Genomic DNA, 25,944 nt, shown 5'->3' with positions numbered 1-25,944 from the left:
TTTTCTAATCCAAAATGACAAACTAAAATGAATTTCTGCATTTGCTTCGCTTAGCCTGACAGAAGATGAAGCTAAATAATTCATAGTTTATGCAGATCTCTGAGACCTCTATACCAGCAATACCAGTCAGAAGGATGAAAATGAGACAGTAAAATTTACTAAATGAGAAAACATCAATTTAGAAAATTCAGCTCTCTGATGTTTCTAATATTAACCAGGTGATCAATATGTGAACCTCTACCTTCAACAGCTGTAGAAAGAGGAAGATGAATATCAAGTTGACAAAAAAAAGTAAGAAAACTTAAAAAAAAAAGTTTGAAATATGAACAAAGTTGAACTTGGAAATCATCTTTGATTTTATGCTGTTCATGTTAACTCTTCCTCCTCGTTGATCCAGTTGTCTTTTCTCTGTTTCTGTTGTATGTCAGAATAACTTAGATTAATGCTTCATTCATAGCTTTCATTCTTATCAATAATATTCATAGCCTTCATTCATATTGATAACATTCACAACCTTCGAATGTTAGGTTCGAAGGTTGTGATATTCATAGCCAACATTCATATGCTGTAGATATTTATATCCTAAATTCATATTGATGATATTCATATCAATGAAATTCACGGCCTTTGTTCATATCAATAATATTCAAATCTTTCAGTCATGTCAACAATATTCATAGCCTGTTAATATTAATAGCCTTTGTTCATATCAGTAAGTCACAACCTACATTGATTTCAATAATAGCCACCGCGTTCATTCATATTGATTACATTCACAGTCTATGTTCATATTAATAATATTCAACGCCTATGATCTTATAGATAATATTTACAGGATACGTTAATATTGGCAGTATTCAAAGAATATCATATTGATATTACTCCCAAATTACCTCCATAACAATATTTACAGTTTTATTCATATTTTTAATATTCACAGCCTATACATTCATTTGGATTATATTCCCACCCTATGTTCATATCAATAACATTTACAGTCTTTGTTCATATCGATAATATTCACAGCCTTTGTTCATATTGCTATTCACAAAATGAAAATATAAAGAATTTCAGTTTTAATTCATGTGTTTACATCAGTATTTTTTTATGTATTTAATACAGTTGAACTGAAACTTCCACTTCAAAATATTTATTTGATGAATCACTCATCTGAATTACTATTAACCTGTTGTGTAGGATTTTCCCACAACAACGAAGGCAACACGAGAGAAGCGTTCACTGTCCTGCTCAGACCTCAGTCGACGTCATAGAAGCACCGCCACCATGTTGGATCAGGAAGTGGGCATAGTCTTCGCTAGAACACCGAGCCCAGCTTAACGTCAACGGCCGCTGTCTCTTCTTGGCCGACCCGTCTTTCATCTCCTTTTTTCCCCTTTCAGAACTCGGTTTTGATGCTGCACGGCTCCCTATCTCACCGAGGTAGGAGCTTGTCTTTGAATCCGACCGCTTCGCAGCCCCAGCGATGACTTCTCTCACGCAGAGAACCTCGGGCCTCGTCCAACGGAGGACCGAGGCCATTCGCAGCGCCGCTGCCGCCGAGAAGGAGAAAGATTCTGGCGGAGAGGAAGACGAGGCTCGCCGAGTTGAAGAAGAGGAGGATGACAAGGGGGACTCTAAGGAAACCAGGCTGACGTTGATGGAGGAAGTCCTGCTTCTGGGCCTCAAGGACCGAGAGGTGCGGGGCTGTTTGTAATCCGTTAACTTATTAAAAGTGTTTACGTTGCGTCATCGGCTAAATGTCAACACAGAACACCGAGTTTATCCACTCGGTAGCGAATGTTTCCGGGATTTGTTTATGCTCAGCTCGACGTGTCTGACTTTAAAGTGTTACGGTGTAAATCCTGTTAGCCAACGTGTGTCAAAGTAGCTTCTGTTTACCGACGTGCAACGTGTCAGTTCTCTCAAGGTGCTTAATAATAACTGTATTATCTGAATACGGCGGTCTGGTGCGGTTCCGAAGCATCCGGTTTATAACTTCCCGGATCAAAGCAGTTATGCTACTTGTTTACTGAGCTACGTAGCTTCCACGGCTTGTGTTACCTGGGTAGTTCTCCAGGTGTGAGGTCCTTTGAAACCTGGAAGTGTTGTACCAAGGCAGGATCAACACGTCAGCTAAGCAAGCGTTTTTTCTTCTTCTTCTTCTTCTTCTTCTTCGCTCAGGGCTACACGTCTTTCTGGAACGACTGTATTTCTTCCGGCCTCCGCGGCTGTATGCTGGTAGAACTGGCCCTCAGAGGAAGGATACAGCTGGAGGCCTGCGGTGTGCGGAGGAAAAGCCTCCTGGCAAGAAAGGTGAGCATTTGTCATCGAAATTCTTTATATGGTATACCGTAGAGTTAGTTTGTTTTTAAAGATAATTATGCTTCAGAGGAAGAATTTTTATCTTTCCAACAAAGGCACTCCTTGCCACTCTTGTAATTCCTGTTTGCGTAAGATGTGAATCCAGTTAAAAGTTGACTTGTCTGCCACTGACAATTATCTTTTTGTTTTTGCAAGGTTATCTGCAAGTCTGATGCACCAACAGGAGATGTGCTGCTGGATGAGGCCTTGAAGCATATTAAAGAAACTCAGCCTCCAGAGACTGTGCAGAGCTGGATAGAACTCCTCAGTGGTGAGATAAGCACTTCTGACTTTGTAAAACAAAGCTTGCAGTCATCATGAAACTGCCTAAGTAGATTGTGTGCTTTTATTTGCATATCTTGTGCTGATTTGCTCTATTTTACTACAAAGTAGTTTTCCCGTTTGGTCCTTGTTATTCAAGGTTACTTACATTTAACCATCTAAATTTTTAAGCAAGTCAAAATCCCACCAAGTTGATGTCATACTAGTTACCTTCAAATGCAACTCATTATTAATTTAAGGATGCAAGGTTGTGCACGTTTTACTTCTTCCTTTAATTGGAATCATTGTGTTGTAGTTCTTGCACATGTTTTCAGACTATTTTGCACCGTGCCAAAACTCTTAAAAAAAAAAGAAATGACCAATTTGTTGGTTTGATTACAGAGATTTTCGAACTTGTCAATCGCCAGTGCTATGAAGCTTACCAGAAGCCGTGTCTTAAGGCTGTAAGTTAAGTAACCGAAGCCTGAAGGCAATGGGCACTCCTGTCTGAGTTGAAAACCAAAACTGAGCAGAAGTATATTTAACTTGCGTTAAGTCACCTAAGTTATCTTTAATCTTAATGTGATTCATAAAGTTTAAAGGGAATTTACAACACCATGTTGGAGAAGAAATTCTTCAGTCTTTGTCTTAGGATTACCTAAATAACCAGTCTGAAAAAGTGCATTTTTCAAATATGTTTCGCAAACCTTTAAAACACTCAATTGCTACAAGAGTATTGCACATACCATTTTAAATGTAAAAGCATTGTTCAACACTGTATGAGTGTTTTGTTTTTTTCCATGAATGTTGCCTGAATTTGTAAGAATTCAGGTGTTTTGACATGATGACAATCTAAGTAGGATCGAAACATAGACGGCAAATGATGTGAGGATCAAGTGTGCAGACTTCTATTCTTGGCATATTTGCTCATTATTTCTGCATATTTTCCTCCATTTACACAATAACTGTCGCTATATTCTGTACCTCTTTTAGGAAATGGAGGGTAGATTAACGTTAACACTCTCAATCCAACTACTACTATCCTAACAGCTCATCATCGTCACTACTATTAATCGTATATCTTCACTATGCTGACTTGGAAGTGTGATTTCTACCCTCTTGGTATTGTGATATTGTCTGTTGCCTTGGGGCAACATCTTACCAAGGGGAGTTAGCTTACAGAAACATGCTGAAACCCTGGTTATTTAAAGCTACATTTTTGTGTTGACCTGTAGGAGAGACCTGGAATCCCCTGAAGCTCCACTACCAGCTCCGAAACGTCAGAGAGCGTCTGGCCAAAAACCTGGTAGAGAAGGGGGTCCTCACCACAGAAAAACAGAACTTCCTGCTTTTTGACATGACCACACATCCGCTAACCAACAGCACCATCAAGCAGGTATGATGAGGCAGTGTTCATCCTGTCCATTCATTGTTGAGCTGATTAAGGATTAACGAGTTGATGTGTAACATAAAAAGTAAAAGCATTTTTCAGCTCTCCATGTCAGACTGCTATTGTATGAAGTGTAGTCACACCCTCAGTTAAATTTTCAACAAGTTTGACCTCTTCTAGCACAGTTTCAGCTACATTAGATCTTGATAAATGCACACTATGTAATTTGTCTTTAGCTTGTGTGTTTTTTGAGTTTTGCACCTCAAAAAAGTATTCATACCTTTTGAACTACTTCACAAAGTACATAGAGCCCACCTGTGAGTAATGGTGTAAATCTAGCTGTTATGTAAAGGCCAGCTGGATTTTTTAATTAAAAAATATATTAATATAAAGGTGAATATTTTCAATGTTAAATAGAGGAATTAGTTGGGGATTCAGGCTGAACATTCTGCAGCATTGCACCGTTGTTTTGTTATTCAGGGGCAAGCCCATGCATTTTTTTTATCAGAGCCACTAAAACTAAACAAATAACAGTTTTCATCTTCCTTTTACCCCACAACTTGTATTTTAAGTTTCAACAAAGTTTAGGTGTTGCAATCTCAATAATAGTAGGTGATACACTTCTGTTTTCTGAAGTTTTAGATTTTAGATCAGCATTTCATCAGCTTTCAGAGTAGCATACAAGACAGAATGGAGTAGAAATGAAAGGATGTATAAACGAACAATGAAATGACTCATGTGTCCAAAGCTGTGACCTGTATTTGTTGTCCTTTTTCTCTTAAAAATGCATTATTTTAGCTAAAAATCTTTGCTTTGAAAACATTGTTTCTACAATAAGTTCTGGAACCCAACTATTGGTGAAGTTATTGCATTTTACTTTATTTTAAGCAGACATTGCCATGTATATATTTATTTTTTTAATTTCATTAGCTTATAATTGCATCTGCAGATTGATCAGACATTGGCCTCCAAAATGAGGATGTCTGTGTAGCTCTTCACATGTTGTGTAATTAATTTATTTGGTAATATAAGTTGACTTGCACATTGTTTTATCGTGCCAACAAAATATGAAATAAAGAGTTGTGCACACACACACATGTCATCCTCTCACCATTTTAAAGATTCAGCACGTCACAACTTGATTCATTGTAAGTTTTACAAAACCTTTATCTCCATTTAAATTAGTCTTTTGTTTTAGTAGACTTGATGATTCAAAACTACTTGGCTCAGCTAATATTTCTTAATTAGATTAAAAATAAGCTGTAATTTTATTTTATTTATTTTTTTTGTTGGGTGTGAAAGATGGAATTCAGCCAACAAGCCTTATTAGTGTAATAAATTGTTGTGCTCACTGGCAGAAATCTGAGGATTGTACCAAGAAGCAATATTTCCAGCTTATGCAGAGTTGGATGTTCGCTCTCTTCATCACTGATGTGGATCTCTATAAAACTGACAGTTTAAACTGTAAAAAGAAGACCAACCTGTTCAATAAATATTCCGAGTTTAATAAATATCCCAGGAGAAAAAAATGAGGTTGAAACATTTATGTGGTCAGGCGAATTGATTGTAACTGAGTCATAAGAACCGATTAGAGAACTTTTGATTAACGGTGAGTAAATGTTGGGCTCATCCATCATTTAGACCTTCATCCAAATTATGTTTATTAGTGTAAAAAGCCCAGTGGATGAGTCTTGCACAAACCGTCCTACTTTCTTTTTCCTTAAAATTTTGGGCTTTTTGAGATGACAAGATTTTCTCACAAAATGTAGACAGCTCTAATCGCTGTTTCTTTAAACAGAAGAACAATTATTTCTACTACTCCTAAAATCGATAAGATTTTAAACAGTTGAAATATCTACTCCATATTTTTCATTTTACATATAACATAAGGCAAAAATATTTAAAATATATGTATCTGTTTTTGTGTTTTAACTGGGCTGTATATTACAGATTTGGTGAATGCTGGAAATGCTGTGGGTTCCCCTTTACTTTTAGTGATTGGTTAAAAGTATAACTGTCGTCTATAAAAGGGATTTCTGTTTTCTCATTTGGCTCTTTAAGTGAAGGTAACACTTTCCTTTGATCCACTCCAGCGCCTTGTGAAGAAAGTCCAGGATTCCGTTTTGGAGAAGTGGGTCAATGATCCTCATCGCATGGACAAGCGGGTGCTCTCCCTGATTCTCCTGGCTCACTCGTCCGACGTTCTAGAGAACGCCTTCGCCCCCCTCCAGGATGACCAGTACGACCTGGGCATGAAGCGGGTCCACACCCTGCTGGAGCTGGAGCCCGAGAAGGAGAGCTCAAAGCCCAATGCCAATGAACTCATGTGGGCTGTGGTCGCTGCATTTACTAAATGAAAATGCCTGACTGGTTGAGACTGAAACGATCTGGCTGTGGTCTGGGTTATTTAATTGGTTGAAGGACTTAATAAGACAGACTTCACTTAAATAAGACAATCTATTCTGGTTGAGGAGCCTGTTTATACATCTATTCTGGATGACATTTCTTTTGGTGGTAGTCCATATTAACAAAGTGCAGTCTGAGTGGTGGTGGGCTTCACCAAGTAACTGTTGATTAGAAAGAATGGTGTCTGAATGGAAAACGACGACTGGCTGCTTTCACATGAGTGAGGTAAGTGATCTGCCACCGCGGACTATGGATCTGTTTAAAAACATCAACACTACGAGCGGACGAGCCTCTGCTTGCATAGGATGGCACCAGAGAGCAGAGCAGGTGGCAGTTGTCATGGTGAATATGAAGAAACTGACCAGGGTCAAGCGTCGCATCAAAGAAAAGAAAAAACGTCACCTGCATTGCTTCAAGGTCTGGCCACTGTCTGCAAACTAGTCTCTGTACGCTCCCTCATGCTAATTCATGAATTAAAAGATGGAAAATTACATGGCTATAGATACTCTTTGCACTCACGGAGGCCCCCCCCACTACGCTACGCTCTCTCCAACAGTTCATTCCCCAACGTGTTGGGGAGAAATTGCTTATCGTTACTGTTAGAACAGACTACCTGAATGTTTCACAGATTTTCTCATTATTTTGTCCCCATGCTTTCTCTCTTCCCTTCTTTCTCATCGCATCCTGAGGAAGAAAGGAAGGATAAAAACACCTGAGTTCTGTTCGTTATCTGACCCTTTAGTGACTTACATGAAGAACTTCACCACCAGTGTATTTAAGTACAAAAAACGTTGTTTTTTTTTCCAAGTGTCCATTCTGTGTTTATAGTACATTGCTAGTCCCAGCATTGTTGTTTTATGTAGCTAGCTGATGCCTGGAGTAGCCTTTCATTTATCACCTGTTCTATTCAGTCTTTACCCTTGTAGGTTGGATTCTGTTTATAGGTATTTTACAGGATTGAGTAACATTAAAAATTATGAACCTTAGCAACTCTGACAAAAAAAAAAGAAAAAGAAATGAAAAGCTCCCTCTGTAGACTGCTTCTGATTAATAACAGCTTCTGCTTTCTGAGTGTGAATTAAAACTAAAGGTGCTTTCAGAAACTAATTTCAGATTGGGATTTCTGAGGATAAGGGTTACGAGGCTGCTTACTGAAATAGGCTGGGGATATTTCTACTAGACAGGTTTGTTTCAGTTTTGTCCATGTTAGTGTCAATTTCCCCCCTTTTTGTTATTAATGGTTAAATACATCTCTTCACTGAACGCAGCTGGTTTTACACCCATGACGATTTAAGAGTCTTGTTCAAGTGGAGTTTTTGTTATCCGCCTTATGAAATTCACAGGCCTATTTTCCCACTTTGCTGATCCACAAACTTGAGTGTGAACTGTTTTCCTTCTACGAAAGAATGGAAATTATCAGTAAAAATCTTAAGAAGAAATGCGTAGTTTGGATGAGGTGACCCTTAAAGGCTCCATCTTGCAGTTGATGAATCTATAAGTTTTATTTTATATATCTAGTCATAAATCATACAGATTTTGTTTAAAAAATAAATAAATAAAAAACCTGGGGATGTTGTTTTGTTCTTTAGAAGATGGAAGAGTTAGCTGGGAAACGAATCCAGAAGAATAGAACATGTAGTCCGTTGGAACAAAGACTTAACACCAAAAACACGATTCAGAGCAAGTCAGTTAAAACTTATTTTCATAAATAAAAGTGTGATCATAAATATCATTCTGTTCTAGTCAATGTAATCTTTGTGTAATGTGAAATTGCTTTTTGTTTGATTGCATACATTTTTCTTTCCTGTTTGGTTTTAATTTCTACATACAACATGCCAAGGGGTATGAAGAACTGTTTCAATGCGTTTACAGCAAAGAGACCATGCATGCTATTGGTGGAGGGGCCGGGGTACTTGACGGATGTAGCTACAGAGAACAGGCTTGTATGTAATTATTAGTCATTTTACGTGTATGATCTAATGGAATTCAATGAAAGGGATCTACTCTGCTATTCTCTATAATTCTGTATGCTTTTTTTGTATTACCACAGAAAATAAAGTAAGGATCCTTTAAGTGCCTGAATTCACCGTTTTGGTGTTTTTTATTTTCATGTTTTCTATAACCATTTTATATATTGCAGCATCCATACGTCTCATAAGGTGCTTTTTTTCCTGCTACAAAAATTTAGGATTTATAAATTTTGAGTAAGGTCTGTAGTTCTCAATGTAGTTTTCAGTGTTTTTCCTCGAGGTAAGAATGAGTTTACCAACTGCTATAACACTAGATTCAAATGTTTGAGCATAAAAATGGTTCAAAGTATGGATCTGTGACATTCAGTCAGTTAATATACTGGATAATCTTACTTTGTTATGCAAAACTACTCAAAACCCTTGAACATTAAAGTTATGTCACATTGCAAATATAACCTCTGTTTATGTTATTTGGATTTTACTTAAACCAACACAGGTAGCACAAAGCAAAGGATACCAGCATGCAGGGTTGGTATCCTGCATGTTTTTATTCTTTCCCTGGTTCATTAGCAGATTTCTGCAGAAGTTTGACTTGCTGGGAGAGGATAGTTGGGCCATTTGAATCAGCTGTGTTAGAGCAGAGACACCTATGGCTCAAAGGACCTGGAACTTTATGGATGTTTCTCTGCTTCAGCGCACCTGGTTGCAATATTTGCTCATTAGCAGAGCTCTGTAGTGCTTGACTGCCTGCTAGTGAGGCAGTTTAACCATTTAATTTAAGATTGTAAAACATAAAGGCACACGTCTAAAAGTTGCAGGACCCTGGCCTTTGTGGACTGGAATTTGAGACCACTGGCTGAAAGGCCTCAACATGCTTTATGTGCTTTATGTTCACGCATTTGCATGTTATTTCCACTTGGGGGCAGTCTTGTCAACATGAAAACAGTTTGAAGGGTAGTTCTTTGTGATGTTCTTGCTGTTGTTGGTCTTTCCTTTGCTCAGATGTTACCTGTACATCTAAGGTACTAATTCTAAATAACTCAAACCTATTTTAAGGTCAGTTAGAATAACCAAGATTATTCCTATTTTCTAAATGTCACAATAATGAGAGAAAATGTCAGAGATTTTTTTAATATCAATTCTTCAAAATCAGAACTTTAAATACATTTTCTCAATATTTGCTAGTGCCACAAAGTTGACTTAAGCCACTTTGTAACCACTTTGCCTGGTTGCTAAGAGTCATCGTCCATTTGGAAGGCCCATTTGCATCCGAGTTTTAATTTCCAGGCTGATGTCTTTTGATATTTCAGCAATATTTCCTCATAATGTATTTTTCTTGGGTTGCCATCTAGCTTATGAAGTGAGCCAGTTCCTTGTGTGCGTTTGGAAACTCCAATTTGGCTGTTTTGTATTTCTTTTAAAATAATCAAGTGGCCTTTCAGCTCATGCCACAGTAACATCACAAGGTCTTTGGCTTTTGCTCTTTGCTGATTTCTTGAGATTCCCATAATTTTTAACAAGATAGTGAGTCTGAGGTGTTCTCTTGAAAAGCATCCACAGGTGTTCCTCCAATTAACTTAAATGTGTCAGTTACCCTATCATTAGTTTCCAAAGCCTCCAAAGCATCTTCATCTGGGTTTTCCCTCGTTAAAAACATAGTAATCATTTTGGATGTAAACTGCTGATTTAGAAGACATTAATATACGAATCTCCAACACATTCTCTCATTGTGGCATTCAGCAAATCTTTATTTGTTGTTTGTGAACCTCGGTCAATAAAATTTGACAAATTAAACTGTGAGTCTAATCCTCTTCATAAGACTGTTTTAGAAAACCGGATGATCTTTAGTCAGAGGCTTCTTGAAATTTGTTGTAATACAGACTGCTACACCAGATATTTCCTACTCACAGCCAACACCACCTGCAACTCCGAAGAAATCAGATTAAATACGAGTTACAGCAGTTTCTAATTTCCCTTTGGGATCAGTAAAGCATTTTTGAATTTGAATGAGACAGACATATTTCTATGTGAGTTCCAAATTTAAGAATCTAATCTAAAAGCAAATCCAGGTATGATATCTGGAAACATTTTTTTCCTCCCTGAAATAAAAAGAGAAATAGCTCATGCTTAACAAATATGAGCTTCCTTTGTCTCAGTTTCTGTAAAAATGTTGTGCAGAAGACGTGGCTAATTTTCACAATGTCATCAATTTGTTCTAAAAAAAATTCATTAGTCCCAGCATAGTATTGAGGATGATTTATTTTTAAGATCCAAGTATCAGTGCAAACAAATTTATTGCCATTAATTACAATATCCTCAGCATCAGGCATACAAAGATACATCAGTAAAGGTGGAGATAATTTAGTCAGGTTTTTCTGCTACATTTCAAAGACAGTATTTCAAATATACTCTGCCTAACATCCATGTAATGCTGTCAAAGACAGAACAGGTTGTATAAAACCTGACAAAACTTTAACTTAAAAAAATTAAAATAAGTTCACAAATACTTAAAACAATAAATAGAACTACAACCATTGTCAAATAACAGTTGTATCCCATTAAACAAAGACAGTACAAGTAACTATTATGAGAAAGAAATAGTTCCATTTGTAACTTTTTTAACAAATCCATAACACCAACATTTCCCATTGCTACAACTCTTAAATGAACCTGCTGTAAACATGATTCGGTGCACGAATGTTTGTGTTTTTCAGTTCCAGTATCTTCAGCAGACAACTGCCATGTAGTCGTTGTCCTTTGGTCCAGTCAGCCGCGGGATCAACATCCTCCCGCCTGTTTTGTTTTCCATCTTAATCTCACTCCAAAGTCCACACTGGCGAGTCCCGCCAGATGTGTCAGCAGTGGAAAGCCCTCGCAAGGATCCCCATGTCATAACCAGTAATGGCCTTCTCATCCAAGGCTAGTTTGGGTTTTGTCGTATTCATGATTCCGTCTGTGTCGGTGTGACCTCTCATTTTATTTTGTTGAGAGTCTCATAGTTCTTGAGCAGCATTTCCAGGAGTTTGTATCTCCAGTACAATTTATCTCCAACTTGCCGCAGCTCGCGAGCGCAGAGCTCAGCAGCGGCAGGAAGATCTGTGAGGCAGGGAAAAAACGTCAAGGTTACAATTGGAAACATTAAGACCCATAGTTTCACACAAGCACATTTCTACTCAAACAGGTTTGTCTACATCCTTTTTAACTCACCGTGGTTTTCCACTTTGACTGTCATCTTAGACCAGAAGTTTTCAGATGTTCAGTTTTTCTCGATCACTGAGTTTTTAAATGCCTGTTGTGTTGCTTTGACAAGGAAGAACAGGTTGAAGCTAAACTTAGGAAGTGAAGCTTAAGTACTGATTAAGTAGTTTGATGACGTAGCGACCCAAGGAATCCCCTGCCAAGCTCCACCCACTTGAGAACTTGTTTATGATATTGTTGTAAACTTCTCTAATCAGGAAGCCTTGCATAACATGTAATATCTTTACTCTCTATATTATACACATCTACTGTTAAGGCACGACAACACTAGAAAACTAATGAACATACTCACAAATTAAAAATTTGATATCTTCATGAGTTCACAGCAGTGCGATATCGAAAGTAAACAACTACAGTGAGTCATATGATGAAAGATGACATCATTTCTTACTCCCATGTTCGGATATATGTCAATAAATTAAATCTTGCTTATCATGAAGATACATTTATGTAAGTGTACAACTTTACCAGTTCATAGGAGGATTGTTTTTGTGTTCAAATGTTACAAAACTCCAAAGGTTGACTTTGGAGTTCACTGTGTACTGTCACTTTGTATGACAGTACACAGAAGCCCGAATACTTCAAGCAACAGCCACACTATGTAGTTAACAACACAATTATCATGTGACAGACCTTCATATTAAAAGTAAAATACACAAATCTCAGTCCTCCATACAGGAGCATGAACACATGAACATGTCACTACATGAGCATGTTATTCTGCTCTGCTCTCCGAAAAGGGGAAAGTACCACTGAATATACTTCCTTGTGCAGTCAGGTGATCGGTGATCTGATGTTTTATCTAAAACAATCTTATCTCACTCAAAAGCACCTTGTTACTTTATTTGGCAATTCTATTTCAAAGAGGTCCCATTGTTTACTTTCGACTATCTTAGTGTGAGTACATACTTTCAAACCAGGCCTCGTGGCACATGGCTGATTTTTCTGTTTCATGTGACTTATAGTCTGAGAAGATTTTATCATCTTTTTGTCTCTGGTTCCTGGAATCAATGATGGCCTTTTTTCCACAGAAAGATGTATTGTATCATAAAATCAACTTTGACAATAGACAAAAATAAAAAATAAAAAAAAATGTAAAAGCTTTTCAAATCAACCTTGAGTTATACAGTGGAACAATGATCTGAAGTAAACCAGCAAGTCCACCTTGGAGTATCTTGTAAACTTTAAATCAAGACACAAGTTCAAATAAGAAGCTGTGGTATGTCATTTGTGCAAAAAAAAAAAAAAAACACCTCCAATGTAGCAGATTTAAAACAGATATGGAAGGAGAAATAGGCCAAAATTCCTTCATAGGGATGCATGAGACATAATGAGAGCATCAAAATGCCAGACAGCAGTTGTTGCCACCACAGCAACAGCTGACCCTCACCTTTTTCCCCCTAAATAAATGAAACTGTAATTTGAAGACTTGTCTAAAATTAAATTGGATTTGGTGAGCTAAAACATTTAAGTGTGACAGAAAGTAAAAACGTTTAAAAAAAAAGCTGGAACAAAATAGACAGCACTGTAGAGACACCAGTAAACAGGTAAAAATCCCGAAAAACTGTTTTAACACAAACAATTTCATCATACAATTGATTTTAAAGTTATAGGAAGTAAATGAGGAATAAGTCAAATGTCACATTTGAACTGAGGAAGTGCTTCTTCTGCCTGTCTGACTTCTTCCACGTTGTAAGTTACAAACGAAACAAACTGGTCACGTGGTTGAAGAAGGCGTGTCCACAGCTCATAATAGTACTATCAAATGTTTTTGAGTTCACTGTTATCATAACGTACTGAAGATAATGTACCTAGAGAGACAGTTTTTTCACAGTAAATGTACTATGAACTTGTTTATCAATGGATGGGTCCTGCAAAACAGTTACTGATTGCATATTCTGTAGCAAAGCATATTTAGGAAGCCTATTTAGCCAGATAGGTATTATTGTAATGCTCTCCAAAGTACTGAATTAGTTTCAAAATCAGAAACACAAAGATTACATCTGGAACTTTCCACTTAGAAATACCTATTATATAAAAAGTCCTGAAATCTGTGTATTTCACAGGAAATATGGGTTTATTTAAGGTTAGTACTCACCAGCGTAACACCAGCACTCCAGTTAATGATTCTTCTTTAATTTATTTAAGTTAAAAAAAAAAGCACAGGTAAACAAAGATCAAAACGCATACTACATCATAGAGGTGGATGATATGAGCTTCTTTTTTATATATCAATTTTATCATATTTTTTGGTATTTATTGTAATAATAACAAAAGTAATGTTAAAACACTAGAGTTGAAACCAAAAATGTATATCACTCAACAAAAGTCAGCAATATAATTATTTTTCTTATTAAATCAAACCAAACTTTTTTTTGGTCTTAGGTCAGTTAAAATTTGAAAATAATTTCCATTGACTGGACCAGCAGTAAAACCCCCATACTTCCTAGTTAGGCTGGTGTTCCCTGGTGTCACTTTTTCCTGCAAATGCAACAATGGTCCTTATGACCAAACAGTTTCACTTTAGTTTCATCAGACCACAGGACATATCTCAATACAAGAAGGTCTTTGTAATTGTGCATTTGCAAACTGCTATCTGGCTTTATATGCTTTTTTCCCCTTCCTTCCTCCTGGCCCATGTCATTACAGGACACACTGTACTGTGGATGATGACACCTTGTAACAGCTTCAGCCAGCATTTTTAACAAGATCTTCGACTCTTGTCCTGGGGTCAGTTTGCACATTTCAGACCACAACATATACGTCTCTGGGAGACAGAAGAACCCATCTCCTTTCTGAGCAGTATGATGATTGGACATTCCCATCATGTCTATACTTGCGTCAGTTATTAAAATACATCTTGACTAGAAACTCTGTATCTTCTCTTGCAGAGATGATACTTATACTTCTTTTTCAAAGAAAGTGAAGTGATTTTTTCACTTCACTTTCTTTGAAGTGAAAAAGTCTTCTCTTCAAAGATTTTTTCTGGGTGACGTATTTGTATTCCGCTTTATTTTCTAATGCCGATTGTCTCAGTCATATTACAGATACAACACATAATCCGATACACATCCGATTTATATTGAAATATTACATTATTTCCTTCTGTTATGATCTTGTAGTCACTGGTGACTACAAGCTCAAGTTTCAGGAAACCTTGCAGTCTTCCAGGAAAAATACTTTCCAAAAACTTTTCTAGGGGCCTCAGGCGCACACATTTCCCTCTGCTAGTAAAAGAATGGTCTTTACAGTCATATAGGTACTTTTATAAATTAGTCATACAATAAAAACTGTCCTATAATAATTCAGCAGAATAACTGGCAAGTAGGAACACAAACAAAGGGAGGGGGGTAGAGTAGGTTTTTGCATTAGGCTGACATCCAGATCCTAAATTCAGTGGAGTGTGGGGAAGGCGGGAGAATGGGTATAGAGAGGCGAGGGGGCAACCGCCCTAGTTGCCCAAATCAGAAACTGCCATTGGTCGATTATATGCACGTGTCATTGCAGCGAATGAAAATTACCTGAAGAAGGCATGCCATTCCTGGGTGGTGAAACTTAAGAATACCAGGAGCTTCAGCGAGAGCGGACAGGTCCAAACGTGTCTGAACACTTCTGTAATTCTGGGATACTTGAAGCAGATATTTAGTTTACATAGCTAAATTGTTGCCCAATGGCTTTGCTAGTGTTATTTTTATATCCCAGAAAATTTTCTTTTCAGTTCTGACTGTTTCCTTAGTGCAGTCTTTTTCAAACTGTGGTCCACGGGCGCCCCCTAGTGATCCGCGAGGTACTGCATTTAAACGACCTTGTACTGTATTTGCCATGACGTGAGCTAAAAAGTGCTAGCCAAAGGATTGTGTTAAAAGTAATGGAAAACTGGCTTAAAACCGGGTTACTCAAAAGTTTGACTTTGCTTGGTAATGAATGAGGCTCTGCTTACAGGTCTACTATTGCTATTTTTTTATTTAATTAAATGATTAAATTAATTAAATAAAATTAATAAATACAATTGACAGAAATGGGTGGATTATTTTTATATTTAATGGTGCAAAAAATGATTTTTTGTTTCTGCTAAAGCAACTCAAGTCTGTTTTCTTTAATTGTGATTCTAAATCACAAATAGCCCTAAATGTTATTAATGCACACAACACTTGGTAGTATAGAACAACTCTTTTATTATTTTCATGTGTTTGACATCATTGGAAAGCTTAGACTCCACACTTTCAGAGCCTGTAAATAACTCAAAATGTCCAAGTAGACCTGTTCATGGCTTTGTCGTGGCCAGTCATATTTACCAAACAGTGCCACTCTTCTAATTAGGACGAACACAGAAAACAATAAGTGAGTTAAAAAGCTAATATTTTTGTTTCAGGTTGCATTAAATATTAAGTTGTGTTATCGCAGGGCAATTTCAGGTTAGGAGGTCTGTGAGGGTTTGTTAAATGGGCTAACAAACCACTTTAACAAGCCCACTTTTTCCTCAGCCTGAAAAAGTTTGAGAACACTGCCTTAGTGTGATTGTTTTCTTATCAAAGTGAAGTACTTAGAGTTAGATTTTCAGTAAAGGGATTTTTTACAATGATTTTTGCTTTCTTACCTATGTTGTTATAATGAATGCATAAGACCAAATTATCCATTTATGCAGGATGGGGAAGGTAAATGCTGGCAGCTCCCAAATCTCCACTACCAGACAATGCAACCTCTGCTCTCTTAGAGATATAGATACATAAGAATGACATAATGTTTTCTATACATTCACACATGTACTCTGGGTTACTGCCTGTTTGAATTTCAAACCAGTATGACAATTCAGGGGGAAAAAAGACAGGGAAGGTATGAAAATATCAGAAGCCTCCAAATCTCCATTGCCAAAAGATGGATGCAGTATGTGCATTTTAAAAGAAATAGGGAATTATGTGTGACAGACATACAATTTTTCACTAAATAACACTCTGGGCTGCTGGGACTTTACTTCCTTTATTACTTATTTTAAGGTTGCCTCGTCGGTCATATTTCAATCCGTTTTCTCATATGTCTCGGCATTAGATCTCAGACACAACCCACACACCAAAATGCTTTTAATTGCAAGAGCATGTCTTTTGAACGACTTTAATTTGTAATTGCTATCTGTAGTCAGCAGAGGGCAGCATACTCAAACATAATTTGGAAATGCCATGCTCCACCTATCTGTCGGCGTCATCTTCATTGTGCGCTCGACACATTGACCCAAGAGAGTTGTTCACACTTGACCGACAAGCAGTGTGTGTTGCAGAGGGAATATACACACTTGCAGCCCAGGTAACCCTGCCTCTCTGCCGCTTGCTGTGTTTCAGTCATGAAGAACCTTCACTTCAAAGATTTTTTCTGGGTGAGGTATTTGTATTCCGCGTTATTTTCTAATGGAGACTAAATGTAGAAGTTTATACGCCTCAGATATGTACTTTTTAAATTTAAAACTTGATGCATATATAGGAATAATTTAGTTAGATTTGATCTGATAATATGTAATAAGCCTTTCCATTGATTTCTTATGTTCCATGTACCTGTTAGATAATCAAGTTAGGACATTCGTACTTTAAACCTTAGCTAATAGCATGAAACAGAAAATCTCATAACAAATTTGCACAATTATAATTGACCTTTTTTCCTCTTAAAATCTCTAATTTAATCAAATCTGCAGTTATTGATCTTGTTATACCATTCAAAAGAAGTAGAAATTGAGATTATATTTTATTTTTGCTGGGTCACACGCTAACATAGGTGCAAAGCTCAAAATATAAATATATATCAAGTGGAAGTTGAAGGTTTCCCTAATTCCAGCAGTCTAGGCAGAACACGTTACAGTTAAAATAGTTCAGAGAACATGTAAGAAGGTGTTTTTAATGAAGAAAATAAGACTCTTTTTTTTTTTTTTTTTTCAGTGTCCAGATCTGACTTCCACTGCTGGCTATGATGCCATCATTCAGTATCTTAATGACGGAAAAAGAACATGCAAAGAGGTGGAGGACTTCATGAAAGCTAGGTAAGGACGTTTCTCATACGTGCTCAGGAAATTGATTCCACTCAGGTCCAAATTCCAAAAGCTAAAGCAACAGGAACTGTAGCTTTTTGTGTCACTGTGGGAAGCAATAAAGTTTATCTTTTAAGATACTAAAGGTAAAGATATAATAAGGTGTGTTACATCCTAGAACAGCAAGACTACACAAAGTTATTTTCTACACTTAACTATTCTAAATTGATCCCCTTATAACATTTCTGGATTATTTAAGTTGTAAAGTGTGTTCCTGAAGCATCTTTAGGTGTATTTTATTGGGGAGTCGTACAAAGTCATGTGTTTGCATTCTAAATTCCTCTTTCCTCCTATAATAATTCATCTACCCTAGCTCTATCACACACCACCACACACACATTAACACCTGTTATTTCTACCGCTAACCTGAGCTAAAGTAATGTAAATGATTGAGGAGCTTTTATGATTTAGTGCAACAGAACACTATTCTTGTCATTATGATAGACAGTAATAAGCTATAGAAATAGCTAGAAAAGCAGATTGCACAATACCACAACTGAAAGTTCCTTAAATTAAAAAGGAAAGCATACAGTGGACAAAACTGCTTCACAAAATACAAGAAGTAAGACTTTTTGACCATGACAGTTGCTGTAAAGAGACATTACTGAGCTAAGATACCTAAAACTGTGAAAATGGAAAATAGAAAGCAGACATGGCCTTTAAGCCATGCAGAAATTCATGCTCGCATTTACTAAATCTTGTTGGGAGTTTCTGTACATGCTGTGTGTCACTGTTTACTAATCAGGGTCAGAAAACTAATGGACCATTAAAGGGTATTTGTTCTAAAACAGATTAGAGTAGCTGCTTCCTGCTTTGGTATCTGTGCTGTTTCTTCACTTGATTGATTGCTGTGTAAAGGCCTGGGCTTGGTCTTCGTGTGACCAACATAAAAAGTGAAATACCGGTAATCAGTTTTGGTTTATAAGTATCCCAATAAACTTTAAGCCAGTCTTCGGAGCTCGATTTAGCTGTTTCTGCATGATACATGTGACAAATGTAGGTACATTTTGTCAATTTTTCTCAGCTGTGTCGTCCGATGTAACTTAAAAGAAGCAACTGTACGTACTTTTCATGCATCATCTCAGCATGAATTATAACCATCGGTAAGGCTTCAAAGCAACAAGTAAGCTTATGTTCATTCCTTTTTGCATATCAGTCAAGCAAGCGGCTAATATGCAAAACAGATCTGCCTCTAAAAAGTCTGTTCTCCTATGAGATGCAAAGTGAGAATCTTATTGGAGACGTTTGTGGTGCAGCATCTTGCAAAAATATGAACTTTTTCACATTTTGCCATGTTTGAACCAGAAACTAATGTATTTTACTATGATTTTTATTAGATCGACATATATATACATATACAGTATATACATGATTTTCAAAAAGCAGTGCAAAAATGGATAGTGAGATTCATTTGTGTGGTTCTAATGTGTAAAAAACAACATAAAATAATACATCAGAATAAATTGGTCACAACACCCCCAGAGGTGGCAGCATCATGGTGTGGGGTTGTGTGTCTTCAGCAGGGATTGGGAAGCTGGTCAGAGCTGATGGAAAAACGGATAAAGGTTTTTAAAGCTGAAAGAAAACCTGTTTGGTTTTGCAAGAGACTAAGACTTGGGGCAGTAGCTCATTAGCAGCAGGGCAATGCAGAGGCACAAAGGAATTATTTATTACATAAGCATTTGCGTTCCAAAAATGTTCTCTATCCACTCCGACTGAGTTTGAACTAATTTGGGAGGTTGAATGAGCAAAACGTTTTAGCATCTATGTGTGAAAAGGAGGTTAGAGACCAAAGTTTTAAACCTGCATGCAACATTTGTATGCATATAAGTGGTAAAAACCATGGATCTCTTACCTTGCATTTAAAAACTGCACAACTTTGGAACATTAAATAATGTAAGATCACTATTAAATGCATTGGAAGATAACTTTTGCCATATTTTTCAATATATCTACTCTCTTAAAAGACTCACTGTTTATTAACTGTTCCTTTCAGGGCTTCGATCGAAGAGAGGTACGCCAAAGACTTGCTTGGTTTGTCCAAGAAAGTTTGTGGACACAATGAGATGAAGTAAGCAACCTCCCAGTCCAGATGCAGTCATTTACTCGACTGACCAACTATAAATACAGCACACAAGCATTTTGCTGTTGAATGCATAGATATATTTCTTGCAGAACAACCTTTTGTGCCTTTACTTCCAGATTTAGGCACGGATACGTTCAGCAAAAGCACAACACTTTCATTCAAACACACTTTTTAAATACACAAGGGGAATTTAATGTGGTTATTCCATTAAAATAGGAATAGCTGATGATACTGGCCCCTTTTCAGTTTCCTAATGAGATTTTAGTCGGTCCTTATTTAAAGTGCTATTGCTAACATGCTACTTCTTCAACAACACAAGTTCCCATTTTAGTCAAATGTCTATTCTGGTTTTGTTCCTGTGTAAAAATTTAAGTGTTAAGAGGAAGGAAAAGGGACGAGTGAAGATGATGGTGTTTCCTTTTATGACGCTTGATTAGTCCTTTTTCAAAAGTTAGATAGATTCCATGTGACAAAAGAATAGGGACATTTCAATTGGAAGAAACTATATGGTAATTCATTTTTTTCCATTTATGTAAATTTGGAATGATAGTCTGTTTTACTTTTATATTTTAAGCACATTGAAAAGATCCCTGGACGTGTTTAAGCTACGTAAGTGCCTTGACAACAATGTTACAATGACTCTTTGAGTTCATGCTTTCCATGCTAAATGCAACTAAAAGCGTGTTGTTGTTTTTTTCTCCTTTAAGAGACTGAACATGTTAGTCTATCACACTTACAACTGGCGCAGAGTATGAGGGAAGAGGTCAAGAAACTGGAAGAATTCAAAGAAAAGCAAAAAGAAGCAAGGAAAAAAGTTGGTGCTCTTGTCTATGCTGTGATATTTTAGGTGGCCTGAGTTAATTAGATGTAAAAGCTTTATTTTATTTTTTTTAGATAGAACAACAGATGGATGCTCTTCACAAACAGAAGTCCTCACAGTTTAAGAAGACGATGGATGTGAGTTGAGATGAAAATGTGTTACAGCACATATTCCGATTTGAGTGTGTAAAACCTCTGAAAATACGTAAATCTTTTATAGCACAGTAGCAACACTGAAAATGACAGAAAACCCGACTTTAGCTTGAGCATATTTAGTCAGTGATCGTCCTTGTCTGTTTTTTTTTATCTTTGAAAATTACTTTAGTTGTTTTGTAAATCAATAGATGTATGAATAATGGAAAAACCATATGAACAAAAAAGTAGAAATGACTCTAGTGCAATGGCCTGCGGCGACTTCTGTAAATATCTTAGATCATGTTTGAAAAAAGAAATGTTTTCTCTTTTAGCATATAAACATACTGTGGATGCTTCTTGGTTCTCGGTTTTTCCAAGAACCGAGAATGTTCACTCTTCTCCTAACATTTTAACTGTGTTCTCAAATTTTCTACTTTTTTCTTGAAGTCCAATTTGTAATGGGGAAAAAAAATCTACAACAACAAAATTTAAGTTCATTTTAAGTCTTCCACATACCTTTAAATAGTTTTATGTAAGTTGGAATACACACACTTATAAAAGTGAAGACAAACATGTTGCTTGTTGTCTCTTGTTTTCCACTGCTGTTGGGCAACCTATCATGTAAAATAAGAACCCGAAGTAGTATAGGAAGCAAAATAGGACAAGCAGAATTATCAAAACAGTTTAAACTGTATGTAAAATATTAAATTCTTTACTTCTACTTTGATGGAGGAAGTTGCTCCATTAAGTTGCTTTTAGTCCGAGCATTTAATTATACCACTTACAAAAAAAAAGTCATGGCTTCATGATGAGAAACGTGCAAATTATGAAGTGAATTAGTTGAAAAAGGAGAACTAATTACTCCAGAGTGATTTTCTGTATTCTTTATGTTTTGCTGTGATTCTTTTTGATGACAAAAAGTTCAGAATGATGACAGTTCCTAATTGCTGTGGGTTTTGTGCCCAGTCCAAGAAAACATATGAGCAGAAGTGTCGTGACAAAGAAGAAGCGGATCAGAACATGAACCGAAACACTAACACCAACAACACCAAGCTTGTGGAGAAGGTACACAGAGAACCTATCATACTGTGACATTAAAAAAAAGATGAAGTACATTAGATAGTCTGAACCATTGAACTTCAGTAAACTTGGTGTTTGTCAGAATAAATGATTACTCTGTACTCTAGTCCTAGTTTAGGGGTAAACTGCATTATCTATCACTTGTTATTTTTGGAAAATATCACTATTTTTTTTTCCATGTGGACATTCCTAATTTATAATGAGGCTTCTGTTATTTATTTTCCAGCTCCAGTCAAAAGCTCAGCAGGCAAAACTGAGTGCAGAAGAAGCAGGTAAGTTAAAAATAAAAAGCAATGCTACAATGAACTGGCTGGATTACATAAAAGTTTGGCTTTTAAGCACTAAAGGATTGACAAAACCAATCGATGTAACTGAATATTCATAGTGATGGATCTGTTTCATTGGCAGACAGATTATACCAACAGAATGTTATAACTCTGGGGAAAATTAGAGATGACTGGCTGAAGGAGCATGTGAACGCCTGCGAGGTGAGGCTGAGAATAACAATTAATGCTCTAGACACACAATGTGCTAAATACCAGTTCTTTTTTTTAAATCCCAGATATTTGAAAAACAGTCAATAGAGCGTATTAACTTCGTGAGGAACACAGTGTGGACTCATCTCAACCAGCTTTCACAGCAATGTGTCACCAGCGATGAGGTACAGCTCCCGGATTGCCGTGATCTACATCACATTAACATTGCAGTCACATGTACAGTTTTTAAACCGCTGACAAGGAACCGTTTTATCATTTCTCAAGCAATAATAGAGCTGCTTCCTTAATCAGCTGGCCTATCGAAGCACAAATGGCTTTTTTGCGGGGGTTCATGTCAGGCCGTCAAGACTTTTAATGCATTTTAAGTACAAGTTCACATTACAAAATGTAAACATAATGAGTTTTTAGACTTATTATAAAATTAGCATGTACACTTGGACATTATGTACTTCAAAGTGCTAAAGTCAATATTTTTGACTTATCAAAAGGGCAATAAGCTACTTTGTTTTCTCTGAGGTTATTGTTTTGGATTTAGATCTCCTTAGGTGTGAAGATTTTTGGTGTCTGTTGTTCTAGGTAGTGAAAAAAGTGCTGACGCAGTCATTTTAATCCGCTGCACTCCCACCACACAGCAGACAGAGACATTTAACAGCTACCTGCAGACCACAGCTAAGCACTTAGTGGCTTAAGGGTCAGACATCACCAGGCATCAGAAAATAAATGTTGGTCTTGGCTGTAAATAGGTGTTGCTCATACAGTGGCCTGCAAAAGTCTTCATAAAACTTGGAATTTTTTTATCCTATTTACTAAGTTGCAATCGCAATCTTCTGTGTGTTTTTATTAGAAGCTTTTGTAATAGTTCAGCAAAAAGTAGCAGATGAAATGTAAAGTGGAAGGAAATGCTTCCAAAAGTATCTAATTTGTATTCAGACTCCTTGAGTCATTGTTTGTCATTGTTTTGCCACAGGAAGCGCTACTAGTGTTTTTTTTTATCATGTCTCTGTTGTCTGATCATCTGGACACTGAAACAGTCCTGTGTGAAATAGCCCAAACTTTCTCTGATTAATGTCACCCTTTGTCCAGCCTATCAATTTACTACTTTGACAATTTTTACTCATTTATTAAATAGGTAACTGTTTTATCAATATAAGAACTTGTATAACGCATGATTACTTCTCCTTTTGTCCAGCCTGTCGGTCTAGTATCATTTTTCCTCACTTGAACAGAAAACTGTATTTATCAGAGTACAAACATGTATAACATTTGTGTTTTATGTGTCTGTGTGTGCCAAGCTAAACGAGGAAGTGAGGAGGTCACTAGAGCAATGTGACGTCCAGGAAGATATCGAACACTTCGTAAATCTCAGACGGACTGGAGACAAACCTGCAGGTGAGACTGGAACACAAACTGATAGTAGCGTGCCATTAACAATTAAACAGTCCCGTAAACAGAGGGAAGTAGTTATTATCCATTACTATTTACCAGTAAGTGAACAATCTCTGTGCTTGTCTGGAACAGCTCCAGTCGTGTATGAGAACTTCTACTCAGGACTAAGGTCTCCAACTGGACCACCGCCTTCCCGGATGCCTCCACCAGCTGTGAGGTAATTAAGAAAATGCAAAATCTTTTTTCTCATTTTATGACTTGTTCTTTGCTGCTGCTGCAAATAAAATTGACCACAATTTATGTACCAACATTAATTTGTGAATTTGCAGAAGGGGACCACTCCCTGATCCAACACAGAATAGAGGTGGGTTTTCTTTCACTAAAGAGTTCTCTCCTTTTTGCAGGTTTTGCTATATGTTCTGAATGATATTGTCCTTTCATTGCAGATGACTCGCGCCACTCTTTGGTGCAGGACGGAGATTACAGTGTGATCCAGTATTAACACATACATCACCAGCAGTTTCAGACTTACCCGTTATAGTCCATTCCTTCCCCTTTTTAGGCTTCCTGTAAACACACGGTCATATCAGATGGAAAATTCGTGTCATAACTATGTGTACAGACTATGTTTCACTTTAGATTTCTTCATGTGTTGAATGTACTTTTATGAAATAAAATAAGTGGAATAGGTTTGAAGTTAATATTTATTGATCATAATAAGCATTCATGGTCAGTGTTTTACTTCACAGAAAATCATCAGACAGAAATCTTAAGACAATAATGCAAACTTAATTGCAGTGTGAATTCTGCAGTTAGGTTGGATTATATATTTATGTTTATGTTAACTGTGCTTTGATTTTTTTTTGCATTAAGACTTTCCCAGATTTAAACATGCCATTTGTTTACCAGTTTTCATTTCCTTGTTGATGTGAAAGTGACTGGCCACTGTCTCGTGAGTGGCAAGATTCTCACGTTTTTAACGTAAGACAAAAACAAGTCCCTATCTAAGTTATTTATTAACTTGAAGTTGTTACATTTTTGCGAATTGTTCAAGATAATGAAAAACAGGCCTCTTTCGAATCCAGACTTATATATATGATGTACATATAAATTATATATCCTTGTATCTATATCTTCACCATCAATCCTTTCATCTAAAATCTCATGAAAACGAGTCAAATTGCTGAAGCTATGCCCTCTGAATTTGCCGTTCTGCTGACAAATCTGTATTTTTATTAATGAATGTGAAATGAAGTTGAGTTTGAGACAGTGGAAAAGGGAAATACTGTTGCTTCATCTGTCTTCATGCTTACTACACTTGAGAGCACTTCATAACTTTTGAATTTTTTTTCCACGTTGCCATGTCACAACCATAAACTTCAACGTTTTGTGTGGAAGTCGTATGTATATGATAGAGCAAAACACAATGGAATGCATAATTGTTAAATCAAAGGTAAATGATCGTTTTAAAATATTTTTGATAAAAATTACCTGAAAAGTGTGGTGTGAATTTCTATTCAGTGCTTGTTAACCCTGTAAGAGTCCAGAGCAACCAAGAAGATCACCTGACAATGGAAATAGTAACTGCATAACATCTGAAACTTGGCAGATTACATACAGGCCTTGTAAAGAGCGAGGTCTAGCTAATCCTTCCTGCGGTTAACAACCCTAAAACATACCATCAGTGCGTCCCAGTTAAGAATCTTCACAATTGCTGTTTACATGTATTCTGACTCCCTCTACTTCACCCAAAAAAATTTAAAAATCCCAGTTTGTAGTTGTGAAGATATATGTCTCAGAATACTCTATGGTAACAGATGGTTCCACAAAGTATTGACGTGGGGGAGCTAAATATAATGCATTCCAGACTTTTTTCTTTATTTGTAAAACAAACAAAAAATACAAAAGTGTCAGTTGCCTTTAATTTTACAAATATGTGCTACTTAATAATAGTCTGTTACATAAAATCCCAATATAGTTCACCAGCATTTTCTTGTGTCACATTATAATATCTGCACCCCTATTTTTCCAAGAAACTAAATCTTTCTAGATTAGGCTGCAATTTTTACTGTGGCTACACAACAGATTTTGTCTTTTGTTATTTTCTCCAAAGTGTTGCTCTGTTCCTGTATAACCAAGCCAATATGCTTGGTTTCGTTGATTTATTTATTTTTACCCCAAACACATAAAACACTTCCTCCAGGCAGTTCAGCAGCACAGTACCA

The 25,944-nt window shown here is 36.7% G+C and overlaps 2 protein-coding genes across 2 annotated transcripts; both read left to right on the top strand.

The window, feature by feature from the left end:
• Nucleotides 1-1,152: 1,152 nt before the first annotated feature.
• Nucleotides 1,153-8,500, top strand: LOC102229138 (Golgi phosphoprotein 3). The gene is made up of 5 exons (XM_005798644.3): nt 1,153-1,696; nt 2,182-2,313; nt 2,518-2,632; nt 3,858-4,018; nt 6,106-8,500. The coding sequence occupies exons 1-5, from the start codon at nt 1,484-1,486 to the stop codon at nt 6,367-6,369; spliced, it is 885 nt and encodes a 294-aa protein (XP_005798701.1). The 5' UTR covers nt 1,153-1,483; the 3' UTR covers nt 6,370-8,500.
• An 8,388-nt stretch (nt 8,501-16,888) lies between these two features.
• Nucleotides 16,889-24,410, top strand: pstpip2 (proline-serine-threonine phosphatase interacting protein 2). The gene is made up of 14 exons (XM_014468640.2): nt 16,889-17,014; nt 17,568-17,668; nt 19,713-19,787; nt 20,377-20,411; nt 20,510-20,616; nt 20,697-20,759; nt 21,723-21,821; nt 22,063-22,108; nt 22,245-22,324; nt 22,399-22,497; nt 23,626-23,722; nt 23,852-23,936; nt 24,049-24,083; nt 24,166-24,410. Exons 1-14 carry the CDS (start codon nt 16,982-16,984, stop codon nt 24,219-24,221), a joined length of 1,011 nt encoding a protein of 336 aa, XP_014324126.1. The 5' UTR covers nt 16,889-16,981; the 3' UTR covers nt 24,222-24,410.
• Nucleotides 24,411-25,944: the final 1,534 nt, after the last annotated feature.

The sequence above is a fragment of the Xiphophorus maculatus genome, chromosome 8 (genome assembly GCF_002775205.1).
Source record: "Xiphophorus maculatus strain JP 163 A chromosome 8, X_maculatus-5.0-male, whole genome shotgun sequence".
Lineage (NCBI taxonomy): Eukaryota > Metazoa > Chordata > Actinopteri > Cyprinodontiformes > Poeciliidae > Xiphophorus > Xiphophorus maculatus.
The sequence above is the reverse complement of the archived record's forward strand: the minus strand, read 5'-3'. Positions and strand labels throughout refer to the sequence as shown.